Below are 20,363 nucleotides of genomic sequence, written 5' to 3' on the forward strand. Positions count from 1 at the left end.
CTGGTCCCAAAGGAAATTTTTGGGACTTAACATTAATCCGCCAACTCAAGATCCCCATTATTCCTTTAATTCAGCCTATTTTAGTCAATCACTACCCTCCCTATTCCATTTTAATGCGCCGTGAGTCTAACCATCTCTGGCAACCATACAGAACAGATCCGATTTATGCTTGACTCTCCTTTTGTCCTGGTTGTTCTTGGACATCCCTGGCTCATGCTCCATATTCCTCACATAAACTGGTCTCAGAATACTGTGTTATCCTGGAGCGATTATGGTCATGCTTCTTATCTGTTGTCTGTGTGCTCCCCTGTGTCTTGTTCTGTGTTGCAGGATGAACCTTTGGGCCTTGCCTGACGTGCCCTAGGAGTACCTTGACCTGAAGGGGGTGTTCAGTAAGTCAAGAGCTGCTTCTCTTACTCCACACTGTCCCTATGTCTGTGCTATAGACTTATTTCCAGGTATGTCTCCACCTAAGGGCGGGTTATATTCGCTCTCCACTTCTGAGAGGGAGGACATGGAGAAATATATTTCTGATTCTCTGATACCCAAACTCATCTGCCCTTCCTCTTCCCCTGCAGATCTGGGGTTCTTCTTCGTGGAAAAGATGGTTGGTTCCCTGTGACCTTAAATAGACTATCGGGGGCTGAATACTTATCCTTGCCATTGACGTCTTTGGTTTCGAGCGTCTGCTGGGAGTCTCTTTTTTCATGAGGTTGGACCTTCGCAGCACCTATAATTTGGTCTGCATCTGGGAGGGGGATGAGTGCAAGACTGCGTTTATTACGCCCAGGGCGCATTTTGAATATTTGGTTGTGCCGTTCGGGTTATCCAACGCCCCCGTAGTCATGACATGCTGAGAGACATGAGCCGCTTTTTTCACGGCCAGGCCGAACGGTTCTCATTGCGAAACCGTTCCATTCCTCGCCGATCCGGGCCAGCAGGTACCCCTTTTTCCACTGTGGGGATGACAGCGGCCGCTCTTTGGAATGTAATACAAACGCGTCAGTCATTGCCTTGGTAAAGCAACGGTTTACTGATGATGTGAGATTTAAATAGCGACCGAGTTATGCAGAATGATCAGCTATTGCTTTTAATTTTATTATTACTTTGTTTACTTCACTCAAATAGCGTCAGTTATTTCTCATCTCATCAGTTTGTGGTGGAGGTCAATGCGTTGGTGCGGTTCTCTCAGAGTCAAGGTGGCCTTGGAGACATGGCGCCATTGGTTGGAGGGCTCGGGGGTGTCTTTTATCATCTGGACCGATAACAAGAACCTTGAATGCATTAGATCTGTTAAACGCTTAAACTCTAAGCAGAGGTGGGCATTATTTTTCAGTTGTTTTAAAAAATAAGGTGGATACTGAGAATTAGAATTAGAAAAATGTTATGCCTAATAAAACTTTATAGTTAAGATTCGAAAGGGTCGTTCTCTGTTTTATGACTTCACTAAACAGCCCAAAGTGAATACTGAACAGACGTCTTTATTGCTGAAATGTTATCAAGAAAAACGTGGCGTTCTATCCATAAGCTACCACTTAGCATCGTTATGAAAAACTTGATTTTAAAAATAGCGATGCTACCATCTCACTACTGAGAAATGTAGCTAAACTAATAGCTTTAATAACAATACTGGCCATATAAAAAAAAACATCTTCTCTGTTTTTATTGTCTTTTTTGTTAATGGCAAGCCCAAAAGTTAGTTTGCCACCACAACAGAGATAACATGACCATTAACAGTATGAAGCATTAAAGACAAGGATTTCAAAAATGTGTATCTTTCACCAAACAAGCTATTAAAGTTGCCTTGCCATCTGGTGCGCATTTAAAAGAGATTACAGAGACTTGACAATGTTGGTTTTGTTGTTTTGGTTTGCCAGTGGGCTCAGTAATGGATCATGCTCTTTGGCTGGCTACACTGTCTCTGTGGTTATCACGAGCCCATCACACACTGGCTACTACATGCTCCCGTGATACAGCAAATTGGCTTCTGACTGCTGCTGCAAACATCTTATTGCAATATAAATATTAAAGGAATATTCCAGGTTCAGGACAATCTACAGCATTTGTGGCATAATGTTGATTACCAAAAAAAAAAAATCACTTCCACTTGTGTCCCTCATTTCCTAAAAGGCAAAAATCTGTGTCACAATGTTATAGTGGAAGTGAATGGGTCCAAAAACATTAAAATACTGTTTTAATAGAAATGCCACAAGACATTAACAATTTGAGTGTTAACATAATATTAGTGAAAAAATAGCTTATTAATTTCTGTTAATAAGTTTTATCCAATTGTATAGCGTCATTGCCATCTAATTAAAACACATTATCTTTCAAACAGCTTTACAGCTATACAAGTTTTAATAGAAAAATTAAAGTAAGTGCTTTTATAAAAAGTATAGCCATTACCTTTACAAGGTCATGTACTGCTTTCAAATTCTCAAAAATAATTGTCTTCATTTAGACTTTCATTGTAAGTGCCTTCATTTTTTGCCTCTTTTTTTTTAAAGAAAATGATGGACGAGATGAAATGGTGGTTGTTGAATGCTGTTGATTGAGCTTAACTTACTGTTCCTTTAAAGACATTTCAAAATGCAGTGGTGAAAATGGCACCTCCTCACCTCAATGTATTACATAAAGAAGTACATGTCAACTGCAGTACAAGTGAAGTTATCTACTGAGAGGTGTTTTGATTCCCTTGATCTATTAAAGAGATCAGGGGGGTGGTGAGGAAAATGCTGACTGGCTCTATTGTCGACGATTGCCTTGCAAGACTTAAATTTTATGATCCATGCATCCTCTTACTGCAGGGCTATTACCACGTGGCCAACCATTAGTCTGCATTCTTAGTATCTGTAATGCTCCTGTTGTGTTGGAGAGGAGCATAGCATGCTGTCATGAGTCATGGGGTCAGTGAGAAGCAAGAGAGACACACACACACATTAGACGAAGCTGTAGCGAGCGGTCCAAGCAGTTCAGCTCTTAACTAAAACCACATGCCACCCCCTCACAGCCAAACCAAATGAATGAATGTCTATTCTGAATAAAAGCTGAGCCTAGCTTCATGCATTAAGGTGGCTGGGAGTCATCTGATATTCATTTGCTAGCATGTTTGTCTCATCTCTGCCATTTTTCTTGTCTGCGTTCGCAGCTAGGAGCTGTTGGAAGTCTTCGGGTTTCAGGGGAATCTCGCTGCGATGATTCCCAAGTGGTAGTCCTTGAAGATTTACTTCCTGTGTGCTCTTGTGGCTGCTGTGTCTTGGGCCTTTGTCAAGGGGAAATGAGAAAGGAAGCCAGTGCACATGGCTTTTATTTCTGAGTCACATCCTCAGTGTTTCAGCCCACCAAATGGATTTAAAGGTTCAAAGTGAAGGACAAGATGCGCATAAATTACATGACAGTGTGTGCAATATTTGTAAAGACATAGGGCAGTTATGGATCAGTTGTAGTGCTTCCCTGTCTTTCATTTACATGTTTATATAACAGGGCCAGAGAAGACTTTTTAGACTAAAACAGATGAGACAGGTTAAGACTTGAGTCAATGCTCCCAGAGAAACAGCTTGTTAAAAAAAAAGATTCACTTTATGCTACAAGTCCAGACATTACTCTCGACAGTCAAATCAAACGAAAGAATCAATCACAGATCCAAGTCATTTTTTAACATCTGTCTATATGTTACAATTGTTGTCTATCTTTTTCTTTCTTTCTTTCTTTCTTTCTTTCTTTCTTTCTTTCTTTCTTTCTTTCTTTCTTTCTTTCTTTCTTTCTTTCTTTCTATCTATCTATCTATCTATCTATCTATCTATCTATCTATCTATCTGTGCCAGATATAAGTAATAAATGAAAAAATTCTTTACAAATATCTTTGAGTGTCTTTATAAATACTTATTTTCTAATTTAGTTTTTTTACAATCACTTTGTATGTCGTTTTTCTTTTCATTTTTAACACAGACTGTCCAATGTTTAAAACATTGCATTGTGCATTTATATCTTAGAATAATTTCATTTATGTTATTATAATTAGGCCTATATGTTATATTATAATTATATATATATATCAGTTATAACTATATAATTGAATTATATCTTCAAATAACTCATATATCATGAAATACCATAATAGATCGCCCACACACAACATAGGGGGAGAGTGGGGTAAGATGATCCATTTTTTTCCAGATGGTCCTCAAGATAAGAGAAAAGTAGGCAAAAGTACAATGAAAATATATGTAAAGTACAGTAATTTCAGGAGGTTTCATATAATTTTAAATGATCAGAATATATATGACAAAGGGTTCTAAAAATATGGCTTTTTAAGCCATATGACAAAATATGACCAAAAAAAGTGTTCCTGTGGCTCAATTTACCACAGGTTAGGGGTAAGTTGATCCATCTGGGTTTAAACTGACCATCTAAATGAATCTGAATCAAACCCATGTGAATTTTTTAGAATTTACCTATTTTAAAAACTACTTTAATAATCAAATTTCATCTTACAAATAATGTTTATTTTCTTAAAGCCAGAGGCGGACAGAGTACAGAGCTTTGTTACTTGAGTAAAAGTACAGATACCCCTTGCTAAATTTTACTCAAGTACAAGTAAAAGTACTACAGTCAGATGTCTACTTAAGTAAAAGTACTAAAGTACTTGTTTTTAAAAGTACTTGAGTATCAAGAGTACAAGAGTAAATTTTCTAAATATTGCATTAGTAATCTACTGCCACAGTGCTTACATTTAGGCACAGAAACGTCCTACATGGAGTTATGAAAAATGTTAATGTTAATACCTTGGAGAATGTAAAAGGAATTGAAAGTAAAATCAAGTCATTTTCATCTTTTTACCATGTTGCTTTATTTAATTTAATTAATTTTTTGGGGGGTTCCCATCTTTAAATGCGGGGACAACACACACACACACACACACACACACACACACACACACACACACACACACACACACACACACACACACACACACACACACACACCACATGTAAGGGTAGCGCTGCCAATAAAAAACCTAAAAGCTGTCACAAAGAATCGGCAAAAGGAATGATTATGAATATGTAAAATATAGCAAGGAGATATTTTAATTGTTTATTAATAAACACTTGTTAATAAACAAGTGTTTTCTTTGTCAGTGTCGGCTAGATGAAGTTGACGATGCTGACTCGCGATATTCAGTAGTGAACGCGCCAGAGAGAAATGCACATTTCATACGGATTACATAAGCAGAGAGCAGTCTGTAGTCTATTTTCTTTTCTTTCGTTTTGAATTTTTCTGTTTAAAAGTAGACATGTCTGTGAGAGGCAAGTAGGCTACCTTATACACTGAGTTTCGGTTCATTTATGAGACGAGATCCAGTTCACGTGCCGGCGCCTCCATTTCTTATCTATTGTCTGCTATTTACTTCTTATTTATTAAACCCAGGCAATTGGTTGATGAAACATTGATTAAAATTAAGATACAATTAATGCAAAACGAAATTCAGGTTAAAGAAAGGTTTTGTGTTTTCTGTTTGATGTCTCTGTGAAAGTTTCATTTTTTATACCGCTTTCAGAGCGCTCACGTCCGTAACGGAGAACACGTCCATAACATTGTTTTTTCCTCATAAATGCAAACCCGAAAAATACAATAAAACAAAATTAATATTTTATGTACTGTGGAGACTGAGCGCCAACCCTTCTTCATTCGCTGGGTAGTAGCCTACTTTGGTTTGCGCAGTGTAATTCACATAATCAGTAAAAATATATTTTGCCTCCTAAAGTTTTTTTTTTAAGAAATCAGAAATCCCTCGTGGCTACGCCACTGCCACATTTGAACCTGACTGTGTTAAACACACCACATACTCAAGAACTTCAAACCAAATGCTTGGCTTACATAAATGTGTAATATAAAATCTGACCATGGAGTTGACTTTGGCGGAAAGCTGAAAGTGATTGCTGATAGGCTGTCCCAATCAGTGGCGCCTGCACAATCCAATCACGTTTGAGAGGGCAACAACAAATTGAGGGTTTCCGAGATTTTTCTTTTTCTTTTTTTTACTTTTTTTTTTTTTTTTTACTCGGGTACTCACGGTTATGGATAGAAATGTATTGGAGTAAAGAGTACAATATTTGCCTCTCAAATGTACTTGAGTAAAGTCATGAGTACTCCCCAAAAATGATACTCGAGTAAAGTACAGATCCCTCAAAATTGTACTTAAGTACTGTACTCAAGTAAATGTACTCCGTTACTGTCCGGCTCTGCTTAAAGCTAACTTAAAAACATAAAGCCAACCAAACGAAGTTGAAATTTCAATATCTTTAATTGTTAGAATTTCTGAAACAATGTGTTGAACACCAAAGTTGCAACCTTCCCCCAAAACAGTGTTTCTAGTCAAATTAAATACAAATTGAATTAGAATGAACAAATAAATGTCTCTGAAACTAATAAACATTTTAGTCAAAAGGTTCTTGGCATTGCTAAATCACCAATATGGATCATATATAAATATAGACCTGGACAAATATCCTTTGATGTAACAGCTACAATTTTTACTTTTTTGACAAGCCAAAAACAGTTTTTAAAATAAATGGGTACCTTCCACTCCTCCCATGCATGTGTTTCTCCTTTTCAACTGGCAGAAATGATGGGTTATTCCAAAATATATGGTCACATGACAAGAAAAGTGTACAGTTGGCAAGATAAAGGGGGTGGGTCAACTACCCACTGGCTCATCTTACCCTCACACTCCCCCCTGTGTAGTTGTTTTTACAATACATATTACCTCAAGCTATACCTCAATCTTTTTAGTGTTTTTGTGAAGAATTTGTTTCCGAAGGCATTTGTGGCAAAGAGGCAACAATTAATTGAATAAAATCTCATCTAGTAAATGAACTGGACACCAAAACAAACATTCATTCACACACACCATCCTAAAAGTCTTGCAATTTGAACAAAATGGATGGAAAATCCATGAAAAAAATACAATTATAATTGAAATGTTGACTACTGGCTACTGGCAAATAATCACAGAAAAAAAAAGAAGGAAAATGTTAACTAAAGTCATGAGACTACAGGTCAGCTGATACACACACCATACTCATTGGGCTGTTGCTTAGGCTCTGGGACCAAAAAAAGCTAGAGATTCTTTCCTTCCGCCGGTTGCCAGGTGGGAAACAGTTAGAGGAGCTCCATATGCTAGCTGGGTTCTCCAGAGACTTCAATTAGATCCATCTCTCAGGGTGTGAAAGCCACAGCAATATGCTATCATGTTACACCAATTAAGCCCTGGTAAACCTTACCGTGTGATCATAATGCTTTCTAGACAGACAAAAGTAGAGTTTAAAGCCTTTTGGAAGGATATGAGGAATGCTGAATTTCGTATGTTTTTTTTTTTTTTTTTTTTTTTTAAGAGTAATGCCAAGCTCCAAATAAACCCACTGATACAATTTGAGCTGTTCAAGTGCAGGTCATTAAACCTTGACAGTAATTATATGGCTTGCTATTATGAAGCTGATCATAGACTGGATTACACATGGGAACTAAATTATACAGTGCTTTTCGAAGAGAAGCAATTACACCCCTGGTGAAACTGTGGTAATATTACAGCGTTTTATTACCACCTTAAAGGGTTAGTTCACCCAAAAATGAAAATTATGTCATTAATGACTCGCCCTCATGTCGTCCCAAGCCCGTAAGACCTCCGTTCATCTTCGGAACACAGTTTAAGATATTTTAGATTTAGTCCGAGAGCTTTCTGTCCCTCCATTGAAAATGTATGTACGGTATCCACCTTATTCCTATGCCCCATGACGCTTTGCGCGAATTATGGGTGTAACTTCCGTTAAGCTGTAAACAATCAGTGAAAGGCTCGCTCTATGAACGCAATACGTTAAAAAAGTGTCACAATGAGATGACATTAATCGACTCACCCTTCGACCATCGAACATTAAAATGAAATTTAAAAGTTTAAAATAATCAACAAGGTCAACAGACCAAAAATAGTCTTTGATTAAATATCACTGTAGTAGGCAAATATACCTATTGTATAACAAGCCTTATCAAAAATGTTCATTAACTTCAGCATTATGTGACACTATATCAAAGTGATTTCCGTCATTTTGACAGATTATAAATTGCATTTACCTGTGAAAACAAACCTGGAAAGAAACGTGAGGATTTAAGGAGAATAACGAGATATTCTTCGTGCATTCCAGTTAATTATTATCGTAAATTAAATTCGGGAGAACAGACCACAAATCTGCCGTATATGTTGTACTTTTTTCATACTTTTACAGCGGATTGCAAAGGAAAAAATAAAAATCATCATGAGGAAAAGAAAGCAGCGACTGAAAAGAGCTCTTGCCATAGATATTCTTGTTATAACATGTCACGTTAAAATACCAAGTATAACGTTATTCTCATGATGTCTGAAAATAAATCATGAAGGAAAATGGACAGCTCATCCACAACTGACGGATCAGCTTTATTTGTAGGGCAACCTTAAGATTTGAAATGATTCGTTTCAGCCTTTTTGAATGGAAGTTCCCCAAACCGGAAGTGCCACCCATAATTCAAAACGCAGTAAGGTCGTCAGGAATAAGGTGGATACTGTCCTTGTCCAGAAAGGAAATAAAGACATCATCCAAGTAGTCCATGTGACATCAGTGGGTTAGTTAGAATGTTTTGAAGCATCGAAAATACATTTTGGTCCAAAAATAACAAAAACTACGACTTTATGCAGCATTGTATTGTCTTCCGGTTCTGTTGTCAATCCGCGTTCAGTGATGCTGATGACGTGTTATCTGGTGCGCCCGTGCTTCGTTTACAGTCTGAGGGAGACGCACGCTGTAAACAAAACAATCTTCGCAAACATGTCTATGGATTTCCACACAGAGGAAGACTTGCATTTTTTTGCCCATATTTATTTGAACCCGAATACACGGACACACCAGATAACACGTCAGCAGCGTCTTACGTCAGCAGTGTCACTGCGGACTCGTGAACGCGGATTGACAACAGAACCGGAAGACAATACAATGCTGAATAAAGACGTAGTTTTTGGACCAAAATGTATTTTCGATGCTTCAAAACATTCTAACTAACCCACTGATGTCACATGGACTACTTTGATGATGTCTTTATTTCCTTTCTGGACAAGGACAGTACACCGTACATACATTTTCAATGGAGGGACAGAAAACTCTCGGACTAAATCTAAAATATCTTAAACTGTGTTCCGAAGATGAACGGAGGTCTTACGGGCTTGGGACGACATGAGGGCGAGTCATTGATGACACAATTTTCATTTTTGGGTGAACTAACCCTTTAAAGAAGTTGGTCTCCACTTGTATACTGGATGTTTCTAAATATTTCATTTATTATCTGTTGGAAGACATTATTACCGTACTAACACAATCTTTGTGATCTCTTGATTCCAAGTGTTCAGAAGAGACCTTCCTGTTCTCCTCTCCCAGCTACAGGTTAAAGGAACTTAAAGGGTCAGATTGTAATATTTATGTAAAAAGTGATCAGTTGACTTAACTTTAAAAAAGTTATGAAACCCATTGTTATGTGGAATTGTCAAGTTCACATAATTAGATTTTTTTTCAATTACGCATGTTTTTATTGACTTAATTCCTCACTTTTTTTAAGTTAAGTCAACTGATCACTTTTTTTCCAGTCAACCGACAATTGAATCCAGGTGAATGGGACAATTGCACAATTGTACTAAGAATTTATGGTCATCTTTGCATGTGGCCTGTCCCTGTGTGTTGCTCTGAGAACATATAAAGAAGCCCCCCAACATTTAAAAATGAAATTCACTGCTTTAGCTTTAGCAGTTTGTTGGGTTTAAAAATGTAGACTACATTTTCTTTTTCTATTTTAATACTTTCCTATTGACATAAGCGCAAACTTTCCATGATGTTAATTAGTTATTCTGTGTGAATTTGAGGGGAACTGGCTTAATTCATCTGTTCAAAAGATTTTTTTTAAACAATTTAATACCTTTATTCAGCAAAGATCCATTAAATTGATCAAAAGTGACAGTAAAGAGATTTACAAAAGATTTCTATTTCAAATAAATGCTGTTCTTTTGAACTTTCGTCAAAGAATCCTGGAAAAAATGTATTACGGTTTCCACATAAATATCCAGCACAACTGTTTTCAACATTGATAGTAATAAGAAATGTTTCTTGAGCAGCAAATCAAAATATTAGAATGATTTCTGAAGGATCATGTGACACTGAAGACTGATAGACTTTATTTTAAATGTTACTTTTAATTTATTGTATGTTTAACTCTGTAAAGCTGCTTTGAAACAATCTACATTGTTAAAGATGACTTGAGTTGACTCGACTTAAACATTAAAAAATTCGTACTGACGTCAAAATTTTGAATGGTAGTGCAGATTCACTAAATACAACTTGGGACCACATGCTGCAAAGAAAAGAACAGTTGAGAGAAAAGACGGTTTCTTTTTAGCAAACATTTTGAGGACACTGTATTTTGAGATATTTGTGTAAAATCTATCAATATACAGACTTATATTGTGTCAGACTACAAAAAGTTCTGCAAAGATGATTGATTTACAACAAGTGGTAAAAGGTATCATGGTTCAAGCATGTTTAGATACCCATCTCCGTCATTAGCTATTATCTTTACCCGGCCTGTACAAATACAGAAGTTGAAGTTACAGTTCTTTGTTTTTCAGGTTCCAGCAGCCACTTTATAGTGATAGATAACGAACAGCCCATGCTCAATGAGTTAAAAAAAACTCAAACAAGTAAGAGCATTGTCTACAATTTCAAGATGCTCGCAGAGGAAGTAAACAAGCTGACATGCAGACGTGAAATTAAAACCCCTTTTCTTTCCCTCCTGCATGTGACTGCAGAAGCATATGACTTCCATAACTTCATCGCTCATTAACCGCTGATGGCAGGACACAATTGAGTGAGTGTTTGTGGAACTTGCCCCAGATATTCAGGTCTCCGGCTCTGGCTGTTGGGCAGATCTTCTCCTGTTTCGGATAGCTTCACCCTGCCTGACAACAGACCGTGAGGAACTTCACAAGAGAGTCCTGTGTAGTGACTATGGGATACAAAGGCCAGTTATGTCCCTTTAAATCCCTTAACACTGCAAAAAACAAGACAGATTAGCATGATTTACCATGCTGGTATTATTAAATTACCTCATCTACACATGAGCCAACAACTGAGTAACTTTTGTGCAGACAGAGGAATCACTATGAAGAAGCACTAATATTAATCTTCATTAATATGGTTGTGTACAGCAGGGTTTACGTCGGAGCAAGTATTGTTTAGACCAAAAATGCATAGCATAGTCAGAGGTAGCTATCTTTAAAAGACCATATTCTCTATTAGGCTACCATTAAGCGCATGCATGAAAAACGACTGCAGGCTATAGCCCGGCCGGGCCTGACTGGAATCTCATTTAAAAAGCAATGTATTGTATGTAGGGCCTTTATAATATAATTAAAATATTGATTAGGCCTATTATTGTGTATATTTTGTAATGACGCTGATAACGATAAAACAATAAACTGAAAAGGACCGAAATCCTTTTGTTGTCTGTGGTTTGTGTGTAAATGAAAACTGATGCTATAGTGCCACCTAGAGGTAAGTTTCATGCAACCAATAACCGTCAGTCAAGGCCTGTGATTCCCTCCACTGCTCTCGTTTCATTCAGCTCATACATTCACATAAAAGACAACAAGCTCTATTAATGAACTTGACGTCATTTCTGTGTAATGCTGGGAATGAGAGCGAGGATAAGCAAAGGACGCACACCATTTATGAGGAGACTTTTAAGGACACAGGGTGGGGGAGCTAGATTTCCTCTTTGGCTTAGAAAAGACAACACAAGCTTTGCCAGCTTCAGAATTCTTATCATTCCCTGGATATTAACACATTCATTTTAGGTAAAAGAAACTGCACACCAGACCAGCTATGGTCATATTTGAAGCTCCAGCATGATCCATTAATCTTGTTCTGTAGGCCTATGTATGCTGGATCAGTGCCATAACTCTTTAAAAGAAGTTCTCTAGACATAAACTGTGTATTAATGCTAAATATGTTCTTTTTTTCTATGACTTACAATGTAATGAGAGTTTGAACATATTCAGGTCAAGTATATGTTATAAGTTATATTGTACAACATTTATTGTTGTTCCATTTTTTGCTGAGTTTTTTTTTGGGTGAATTCAGATCAAATGGGCTATCAGGTAAAATGGGCCAAATATGTTAACTGGCACCCCCCTTTTTTTTGCATAGACATAAAAATCACTATCCAAACTTAAATGGTTGTAATTCAGGAATGCTTAGGAATATAGACCTATGGCTGGTCTTGTTTTAAAGAAGACATTTTCCAGATTATTGTAGAAGTCTAGAAATGATAAAAAATGAAACAGAAAAAAAGTTATATAAGTTTGAGTTTATGAAATGGTGTAATGTAAAAATATAATTATTAATATTTTATATAAAATATATATATTACAAAATATATTTTACTCTAAAACTGCAAGAAAATTAAAGACAAGAATCTGAACAAGTTGTATTCCAAATTTTAGGTTGATATCTAAAAAAATGAGCTTTCAGTAAGATTTTATTTGGGCGCAGTACCCAACTTTTTCACTAGTCTCCATTACTGCCCATATAAGGGCGCCTCCATTTTCATATATGTTTTGAGTGATCTGAACCATGTATTTCCATAATTTTCATACAATTTATGAAGTAGACATCCTATTTCAGAAGTAGTATGGGTGGTTTGGCAGTATTTGATTTGAATTCAACCTCTAATAAATGCATAAAAAGACTACGTTATAGCGTTATAGCTCGCAGCCAATCAGAAATCGAGAATCCATACATTTTTCTTTATATTTAAAACATTTTCAGACCTTTTTTTCTCATAAAATGGAATTGGTGTTATCTTTTGAACTCATGGCATGAAAACAAACTGAGGTTTCTACCAATCTTTCATGATTTTTCGTGTTTATTGTTATTTCAAAATAAAGGCCTAAATACTCCTAATGAATATGAAATATTCTTGTTGCAAATTGATAAATTACTGCTCCTCTGTAATTTATTTTAGATAACAGCCACCAAATATGAAAACTAGAGATTTTAAGCTTTCAAATGATATATAGTTTGGCAATATTACTTTAGGTTTTTACTAAGATATTATTGTTTTAAACATGCAATGGCAAATGGCTTGCAGGTTAAGAGGTTATAGCGTCATATCTCTTTCTTTTTTCTTTTTCTTTTTTTACTACAGCCAATCACAATAACTGATCTTGCATTGTTGCTTCAACACTTACATGTAACAATAGTTTTAATTGGTGTGAGTTTATAAGGGATGCAAAGTGTTGCATGAAGCTTGTCAGAGAAATTGTAAGGTAAGTGAGCCTGACAGTAAATTTCATTCATCACTAATAAGGGTACTGAAGTGATTATAAGTAAGCTTACCAACAAAGAAAAGGTTTATGAACAATGTTTTGACATGCTCTTTCAAATAAAAAAGTTTCATTTAAAAAAGAAACGTATATTTTTGTGAAAAAGGTCATTTTAGGTATAAATGGCATGTTGAGCTATATCAGTTCATTTTTAATTGCATTTTTAATGACATATTTGCTCAACTTTCTATTTAATGAAATAGTCTACACAGTCATGGTGTTGCTATGACATACTAAAGACAGTGTCGATTAACTGTTAAAAATAGAATGATTTCGGCAGAAATTACCTGTTGTTCTCTTTTTATGTTGTTGGCCCATTTTAACTGAACGGCTGGCCCATTTTACCTGAATGTTGTGCCGTGGCTCAACAGAACTCTCATAATTTTAAAACAATTATACTTTTTCACATTTAAAAAAGATATACATATATATTTAAGAGACCCATGCTAATTTATAAAAAAAATATCATTAGATCTCATGCATAGCTTGTTTGATGGTAGTATTATATGTAATTTACCAAACCGTGGCCCATTTTAGCTGACTTCACCTGTTGTTTTGCTGTTGAATTTTTCTAAAAAGCCATTAAAGGTGCTATATGTAAGAATTCCCATGTATTCATTGCTTTTTTGTTGTCAATGTGTGAACAGCTTGTAACGAAACTTTAAAAAACGAGACCTTCCTCGACTTCCTAGGTTGTGAACGCCTGCGGACTGATTATTCGGGACGTTTTTGCAGGAAAAATCGCATCCCCATGGAGTGCCTGTCAGTCAACATTTTAGCTTTTCTAATAGTAAACCTACATATTCACATTCCATGTAACTCCATATGGCCTAATGATGTTGAAGTGGTTTACTTTGACTACAGAGAGCAGCAAGCGCTCACCCTCTGCTTTAACAGACATCTGTTGGGCTGTTACCGCCAAATGAAGATTCATCATGTGATAAATTCTAACTCTAATGAGATTGTGGAGACGTAAGTTTGATTGATTTTGCAAATAATGAGTTTTGCAAATTCATTATTTGCAAAACTAGTAGCATCTTTCAGTCGCTATATAGCCCCCCGCAAGCTACGCTCAGACACACACACACACACACACACACACACACACACACACACACACACACACACACACACACACACACACACACACACACACACACACACACACACACACACACACACACAATCTTCTCAGCATTTATACTCTTCTCTAGCTTTCTTCCTAATCCCAGTCGTCAAATACACCTGCATTGAGTATAGTTGGCTCCTCGAAGTTCTGTTCATTAAAGTTGCTTTGGATAAAAATTGTCTGCAAAATGCATGTAAAAGTGTAATGTAATGTAAAAGTGAATATCAGATTTAATTACACTGAATCTGCCCCAGATGCAATCAACTGCTTCTGTCTGTAAAGGTGTGAACCAAAAGGGTCCATATTGGAACATCAAAGGGACATTGTTTCTCAGGAAATGCAAAATCTGTTTATGTCTTGTGTATTGAAGCTGTTTTGTGTATTGTGGGGTCTGCATGATGAGGTCCTAACAGTACGGTACTTATTGTTTGTGACACATTTGTCTAAACTAAACCTATCCTGAGAGAAATACCCCGGCCGCCCCCTACAGGCCAAAATGGTGAAGTGCCATTCAGAAAACACTCTGATGCTAATTTGGCTAAATACTGTATAAAGGATGAGCAAAATTGTGAATATTTTGCACATACTTTAATCCATTCACTTTTGAAAGTCAACTATGCAAATATAAAATACATATGTAGAAAATGGAAATCCTTTTAACAATATAAATTCAAACTAATATTCATCAAACATACAATACAAGCTCTACAAGATTTTTTTTTAAACCAAATTAGGTCCTGACATTAGTAAATGTTGCAGGTGGGATGTACACATCCACAGAGGAAATCCGGCCACAGAGCGTACTTTTGGTTGAACGGTGCCCTTCTGAGGCATCTGGCCGCTTCCCTGTCACATCGGCAGAGGATTTTCGCACATCTGTCATTAAGCACGTCTGCGTTGAAGACACATAAATGTAAATTGTCGGCTGTGTAAAATGAGTAGTTTGCATATAGAGTGAAGGAAACCATACTTTAACCATGAATTAAAACCATCACTTTTATGGCTGCTAAACAATGTACTGTAAATCTCATGAGTGTTGCCTATTGCACATTATGGTGTTTACTGCAAGAACAAGATCTTAAAATATCCCGTGGTTTGGTTAGTCTTTTTAGCCTGAAGTGTCCCGTCTGCTATAATACACACCCTGTACTACTACTACTTCCTCGAGCGGAAGGAAAAATTTTTTTTCCCCCACCCAGTTTCCTCTTTACTGACTTGTTCTGTTTCTCATTTAGATCTCATCTTATAATGTAAAAACTTAAAGTTGCTGCCTTACATTTTTAAGTACAATCAACTTGGATGTTTAAGTCATTTCAACTTAAATGACAATAAACTGACTTTAAAAATGAGTTGAATCTTGTAAAAGTTGAAAATTGCTTAACCTTTTTGGTGAGTTAAAGCAATATAAAAAACACATGTTGTCATAACTTATTGATCATATACTTTCTAAACGAATGTAAATATGGTGTTTAAGGTCTAAATAGCACATCATACCACAGTCGGCCTGCTTGTCATCGCACGTCCACTGATACCGGTCCGTTTTTGTTTGACAGCCCGCGAATTCTGCATCCCCATAACAGCAGTCATGCTTGTGACAACACCTACAGTCAGAGAAGAACACATGCCCTTGAGATTACCTTTAATGAAACGACACAGAGGACCGAGCCCAGTTCTGTCTGGTTTTGAATTGTTTCGTCATTATGTAACGTATAATTCAAGTAGACTTGCAGAAATACAACGTGATCTCATACACAGAGAGCCGCTCGGCCAGATAAACTGCTGACTCTGTAAGATTGGATTAAACAATACTGCTGTGGAATGTGGTGCAATGATATTAGCAGGTTTGTTTATTCTTTTTCATCTCGCTGTCTAAAGAGCTCTTTCTCTGGGAGCAGCGAAATTGGTCTCTGCATCCTAAACTGAGGTTAAGGGAAACAGTTATTTTGTGTGTGGGACAGCTGGGAGTATTCCTTTTCCCAGATGGAAAATGCCACAGAAATGGACACGCTGTGACCAAGATGCATGGAGTAAATTAAAAAAAAGACTGAGCAAATCGAACCATTGTAAAGAGAAGTGCATGCAATCACAGCTTATTTGCTGGCATTAGAACTGCACTGATGTTTGTATAGGTGTCTTACCAGTCTGCTCTGTCTCTGGGCCACCCTTGACCCCCAATACCGCAGTAACATCCGTACATCACATAGGATAAAGCTGATCGTCCCGTGCTGCACTTGATAACCCCAGCTAGTTCCAGCAGACCCCTTTTACTCCGTGGAGACCTCTGCGGCTGCAGGGAAGCCATACTGACTGAAAAGAGCAAAAGGGGGGATTTAGCCCGCCAGGTATTCATTATAATTTAACCAATTTTCTATCCCACATTTCTTTTACATGTATTCATTTAGCAGACACTTTTATCCAATAACTTTAAAACAATTTGAACATTATTATGCTGTGTGCTTTTAAAATATATTGCCATATTCTCACATATAATGCTATTTGTTATGATACCATATATGAAATATTTGACATTGATAGTAATTTATTATAAACAAACCAAGTGGTAAAAGTTTAAATTCATGTACTTTATTGTCTAGAGTTTCCCAAGGAAAGAATAGGGCCACTTTTCACCAATGCAGTGTCAGATTCCACCGATTAAGTGTCAGATTCCAGTTGTGGATTTCTTAAGTCTAAATGACCAGTGTTTCGCTCTTAGTCATAAGAATGTATTTTTTATATATATGATCTGAATGTTTACTTTGTTTTGTCCACTCTACATAAATAAATAAATCTTAAACTTATTCATACTTTGTATCTTCAAAGTCATTTTATGGATTTTTTATTTAAAAAAAAAACTTTTATGCGTTTTAAAAATGCAAAGAATACTTTCATATTTTAAAAATAGCTATTAAATGCATTTGGTCAGTAATTTTATTCTTAATATATAGAGTATGTAGGCTATTATAAATTAATATAATATATAATTTAATAATAGCCTATATATTAATAACATTATTTTTTTTGTGGACACATCAATGTTTTTAGATTTGTGGAGTGAAAGTTGTAGCTTTTAAAAAAATCTAATTTGACCCTTGGGGTAAGATGGGCCACCAGAATTGGCACAGAAGGCGCCAAGTGGCATGTTGTTTCTAGTGTTATTATTTTTAAATTGAATAATTATTGTAATTAATGGGGTTATTATTAAGTATTTCCATAAATTAGATGTACATTTCAGACATCTTCGCTTTCATTAAAAGTTAGTTGAGTGAAATCATTCATTTTGCATTCATAGTGTTGCTATTATGACATATCTTGAATTAAAATATGGACAATTAATTATGTAAAAATTCATATGCTATACTTTTAATATGCTATTCATATGCTATTTTAATTCAAGAAAAGAGATTAATCTGAAAGGTAAAATATCACTAGAATAATTTTACCTTTCAGATTAATCTCTTTTACTATAGGATTCTGCTTTGCCTGTCATTGGTTATTAGATTATTCAGCTAAATTGTCCAAATTCAATTTTAAATAGAATAGTTGATTTAGTATTTTACATTAACAACACTTTAGCAAAAAAGTTTAATTAGAATTATATCAAAAGTCATCATTCTGTAAAAGTTTGGCCAGTGGAGGCTTCTTACCCCAGTAGTGGAGTAAGATGGCCTTTTTGAATAATTTTAGTTCTATAACAACTAAATAAGCAAATGTTTCTATATGTATCATCATCCTGCACATGCAAAACTTATTTCTAAATATGTTATAGATTAAAAGTAAATGCACATTGTTTTTTAAGGGGGCATCACACTCACACACACTACAGGTGTCCAGTGCCACACTTCTTTGAGTAGCTAAATGACTAAAGGTAGATTATATAAGAAGAAAGCAGCGTGAGAAGGAATGGTTAAATGAGATGTGCAGCCTCACCTGTAAAGAGCAGGAATGTGTGATACAGCGCAGTCATTGTGCTCACAGTAGGTAATAGTCCAGTCTCTGTTCTTCAGTCTCGGATAAACAGACTTCCTCAGTGCTGGGCTTATTTTAGATGCTGAGTAATCTCAGGACATCACTCCTACTGTAATCCTCACTCTCTCTCTCTCTCTCTCTCTCTCTCTCTCTCTCTCTCTCTCTCTCTCTCACACACACACACTGCTGGAGGCTGATGTTTCCTCACTCAGGGTTAAAATTAAGTCGAAAGTTAAAGTCTGAGACTGTTGGATAATGTGCCCCCTCTGTCTGATGACTGGTTGGGTGTTCAGCTCAGTCGGGACCGCCCAATGATGGCTGGTTGGGTTTTCCGTACAAACAACTTGAGCTGGATGAGCTGCCAACTGGAATCATGATCGAACACGCCAGAAGCAGCACAAGGCTATATATTTACCCTCTCCATCTGTAAACGATCTATTCACAAACTCGTTAACTTAAACTCAATTTTAACTTTTTAACTCAACTTAATTTTGCACATTGTGTACTTTAGTAGTAGTACAGCTGCAATGGAATATTCTGATTGGTCAGTGCAACAATATATTAGGGTGAATGCAGGTAATGGGCCTTTTAACGGAAAAAAAGTTTTTTTTTACTTTAAGGTCCAGCTATAATATTTCAATTTGAATACAGTTGATATAATGTGTTATTTGCAAGGTATATACCAATAAAGATGTTGAGATTATGCACTCCAGACAAATGTATTTTCAGGTAAAAGTGGGCCATCCCTGATTTATCAAAAATGATCCATATCTTAATTAAAAACGCATGATTCATTAACACGTATTATCAAAAAAACATATTTCACAAAATATTTAACAAACCCAATTAAGCATATATAGCCCGGATGAGTGAAATTCATCAGTTCACTCAATGCATGTGCAATTCAAAGAAACCGATAGAACATGCTGTGTTGACATTAAATTGAATGAAATCTGAATATCAGAATATTCAGAAATCAGAATATGGATGAAAATGAACTCTACAACACACTCTACAACACAAAATGGGACTACAAGTATCAACAAATAGGCTAACAAAATTTCAATTAGAGGAACATTTAAAATGCTAACCATATTGTAAAACTTTTTTCTGTCAGTTTTCTATAAACACTTTAAATTAACTTAAATTGTTTCCATATTTTAAAGTGTCATATTCTGCATCTACATTTTGCTCCTCTCATCCTTTCTTCACTCCAGAGATTGAACATAATACCTCGTCTTATTTTCTGCTCTTTCTTTCCTTTCTTGAATTTCCTAACGGCACACTCATTTCTGTTTTATAAAAAAGTAGATTACATGTCAACTATAAAATAACCAGTGAATGCCAATTTATTTAATGATTTTGAGTATAATTACTGAAGGTTAAAGGTTGCCCACTTTACCTGAATCGACTGGCCCACTTTATCTAACACATCCAGCCAAAGTGGGAAAAACGAACCCATTTTTAAACATTTTATTATTTGCATTTGATTCTATGTTAACTGTAGTAGCAAACAAACCAGGAACTGTAACAATAATATTTGTTTACATTTAGTGAGCAACCTTATCATTTAAAAAAATAAAATCTTATGTCAGAGGGGTTTCTACCTTTATGTAGCCACATCCACCAGTGACATATTGCATCAACCAAAACTATTTTATCATTTAAAGAAATAGTGTCTCTATAATTAAATACCATTATCATGCTCTGAAAGTGTAAACCAACCCATTGAGCACAGTACAATAAAACTTAAACGACCCACTTTCCCTGCATTCACCCTAACTGACTGCATGAAGATGTTCTGTCTTATCAGTC

General features: G+C 36.0%; 2 protein-coding genes across 3 annotated transcripts in view; both read right to left on the reverse strand.

Annotated features, from left to right (window-relative positions):
* The window catches only part of axin1 (axin 1), a 136,554-nt gene that overhangs the window by 73,307 nt on the left and 42,884 nt on the right, over positions 1-20,363 (reverse strand). The window lies entirely within an intron of this gene.
* Positions 15,318-18,807, reverse strand: pla2g10 (phospholipase A2 group X). 2 transcript variants are annotated; one of them, XM_056235642.1, is made up of 4 exons: positions 18,510-18,807; positions 16,721-16,889; positions 16,077-16,183; positions 15,318-15,474 (listed from the first exon to the last, which is right to left on the reverse strand). In XM_056235642.1, exons 1-4 carry the CDS (start codon positions 18,544-18,546, stop codon positions 15,326-15,328), a joined length of 462 nt encoding a protein of 153 aa, XP_056091617.1. In that variant the 5' UTR covers positions 18,547-18,807; the 3' UTR covers positions 15,318-15,325. The 2 variants fall into 2 exon arrangements, with proteins under 2 accessions (XP_056091617.1, XP_056091616.1); XM_056235641.1 differs by lacking the exon at positions 18,510-18,807 and having other exon boundaries at positions 16,721-16,932.

The sequence above is a fragment of the Rhinichthys klamathensis genome, unplaced genomic scaffold, assembly GCF_029890125.1.
Source record: "Rhinichthys klamathensis goyatoka isolate OS25496 unplaced genomic scaffold, OSU_Roscu_1.1 h1tg000425l_1, whole genome shotgun sequence".
Taxonomy (NCBI): domain Eukaryota; kingdom Metazoa; phylum Chordata; class Actinopteri; order Cypriniformes; family Leuciscidae; genus Rhinichthys; species Rhinichthys klamathensis.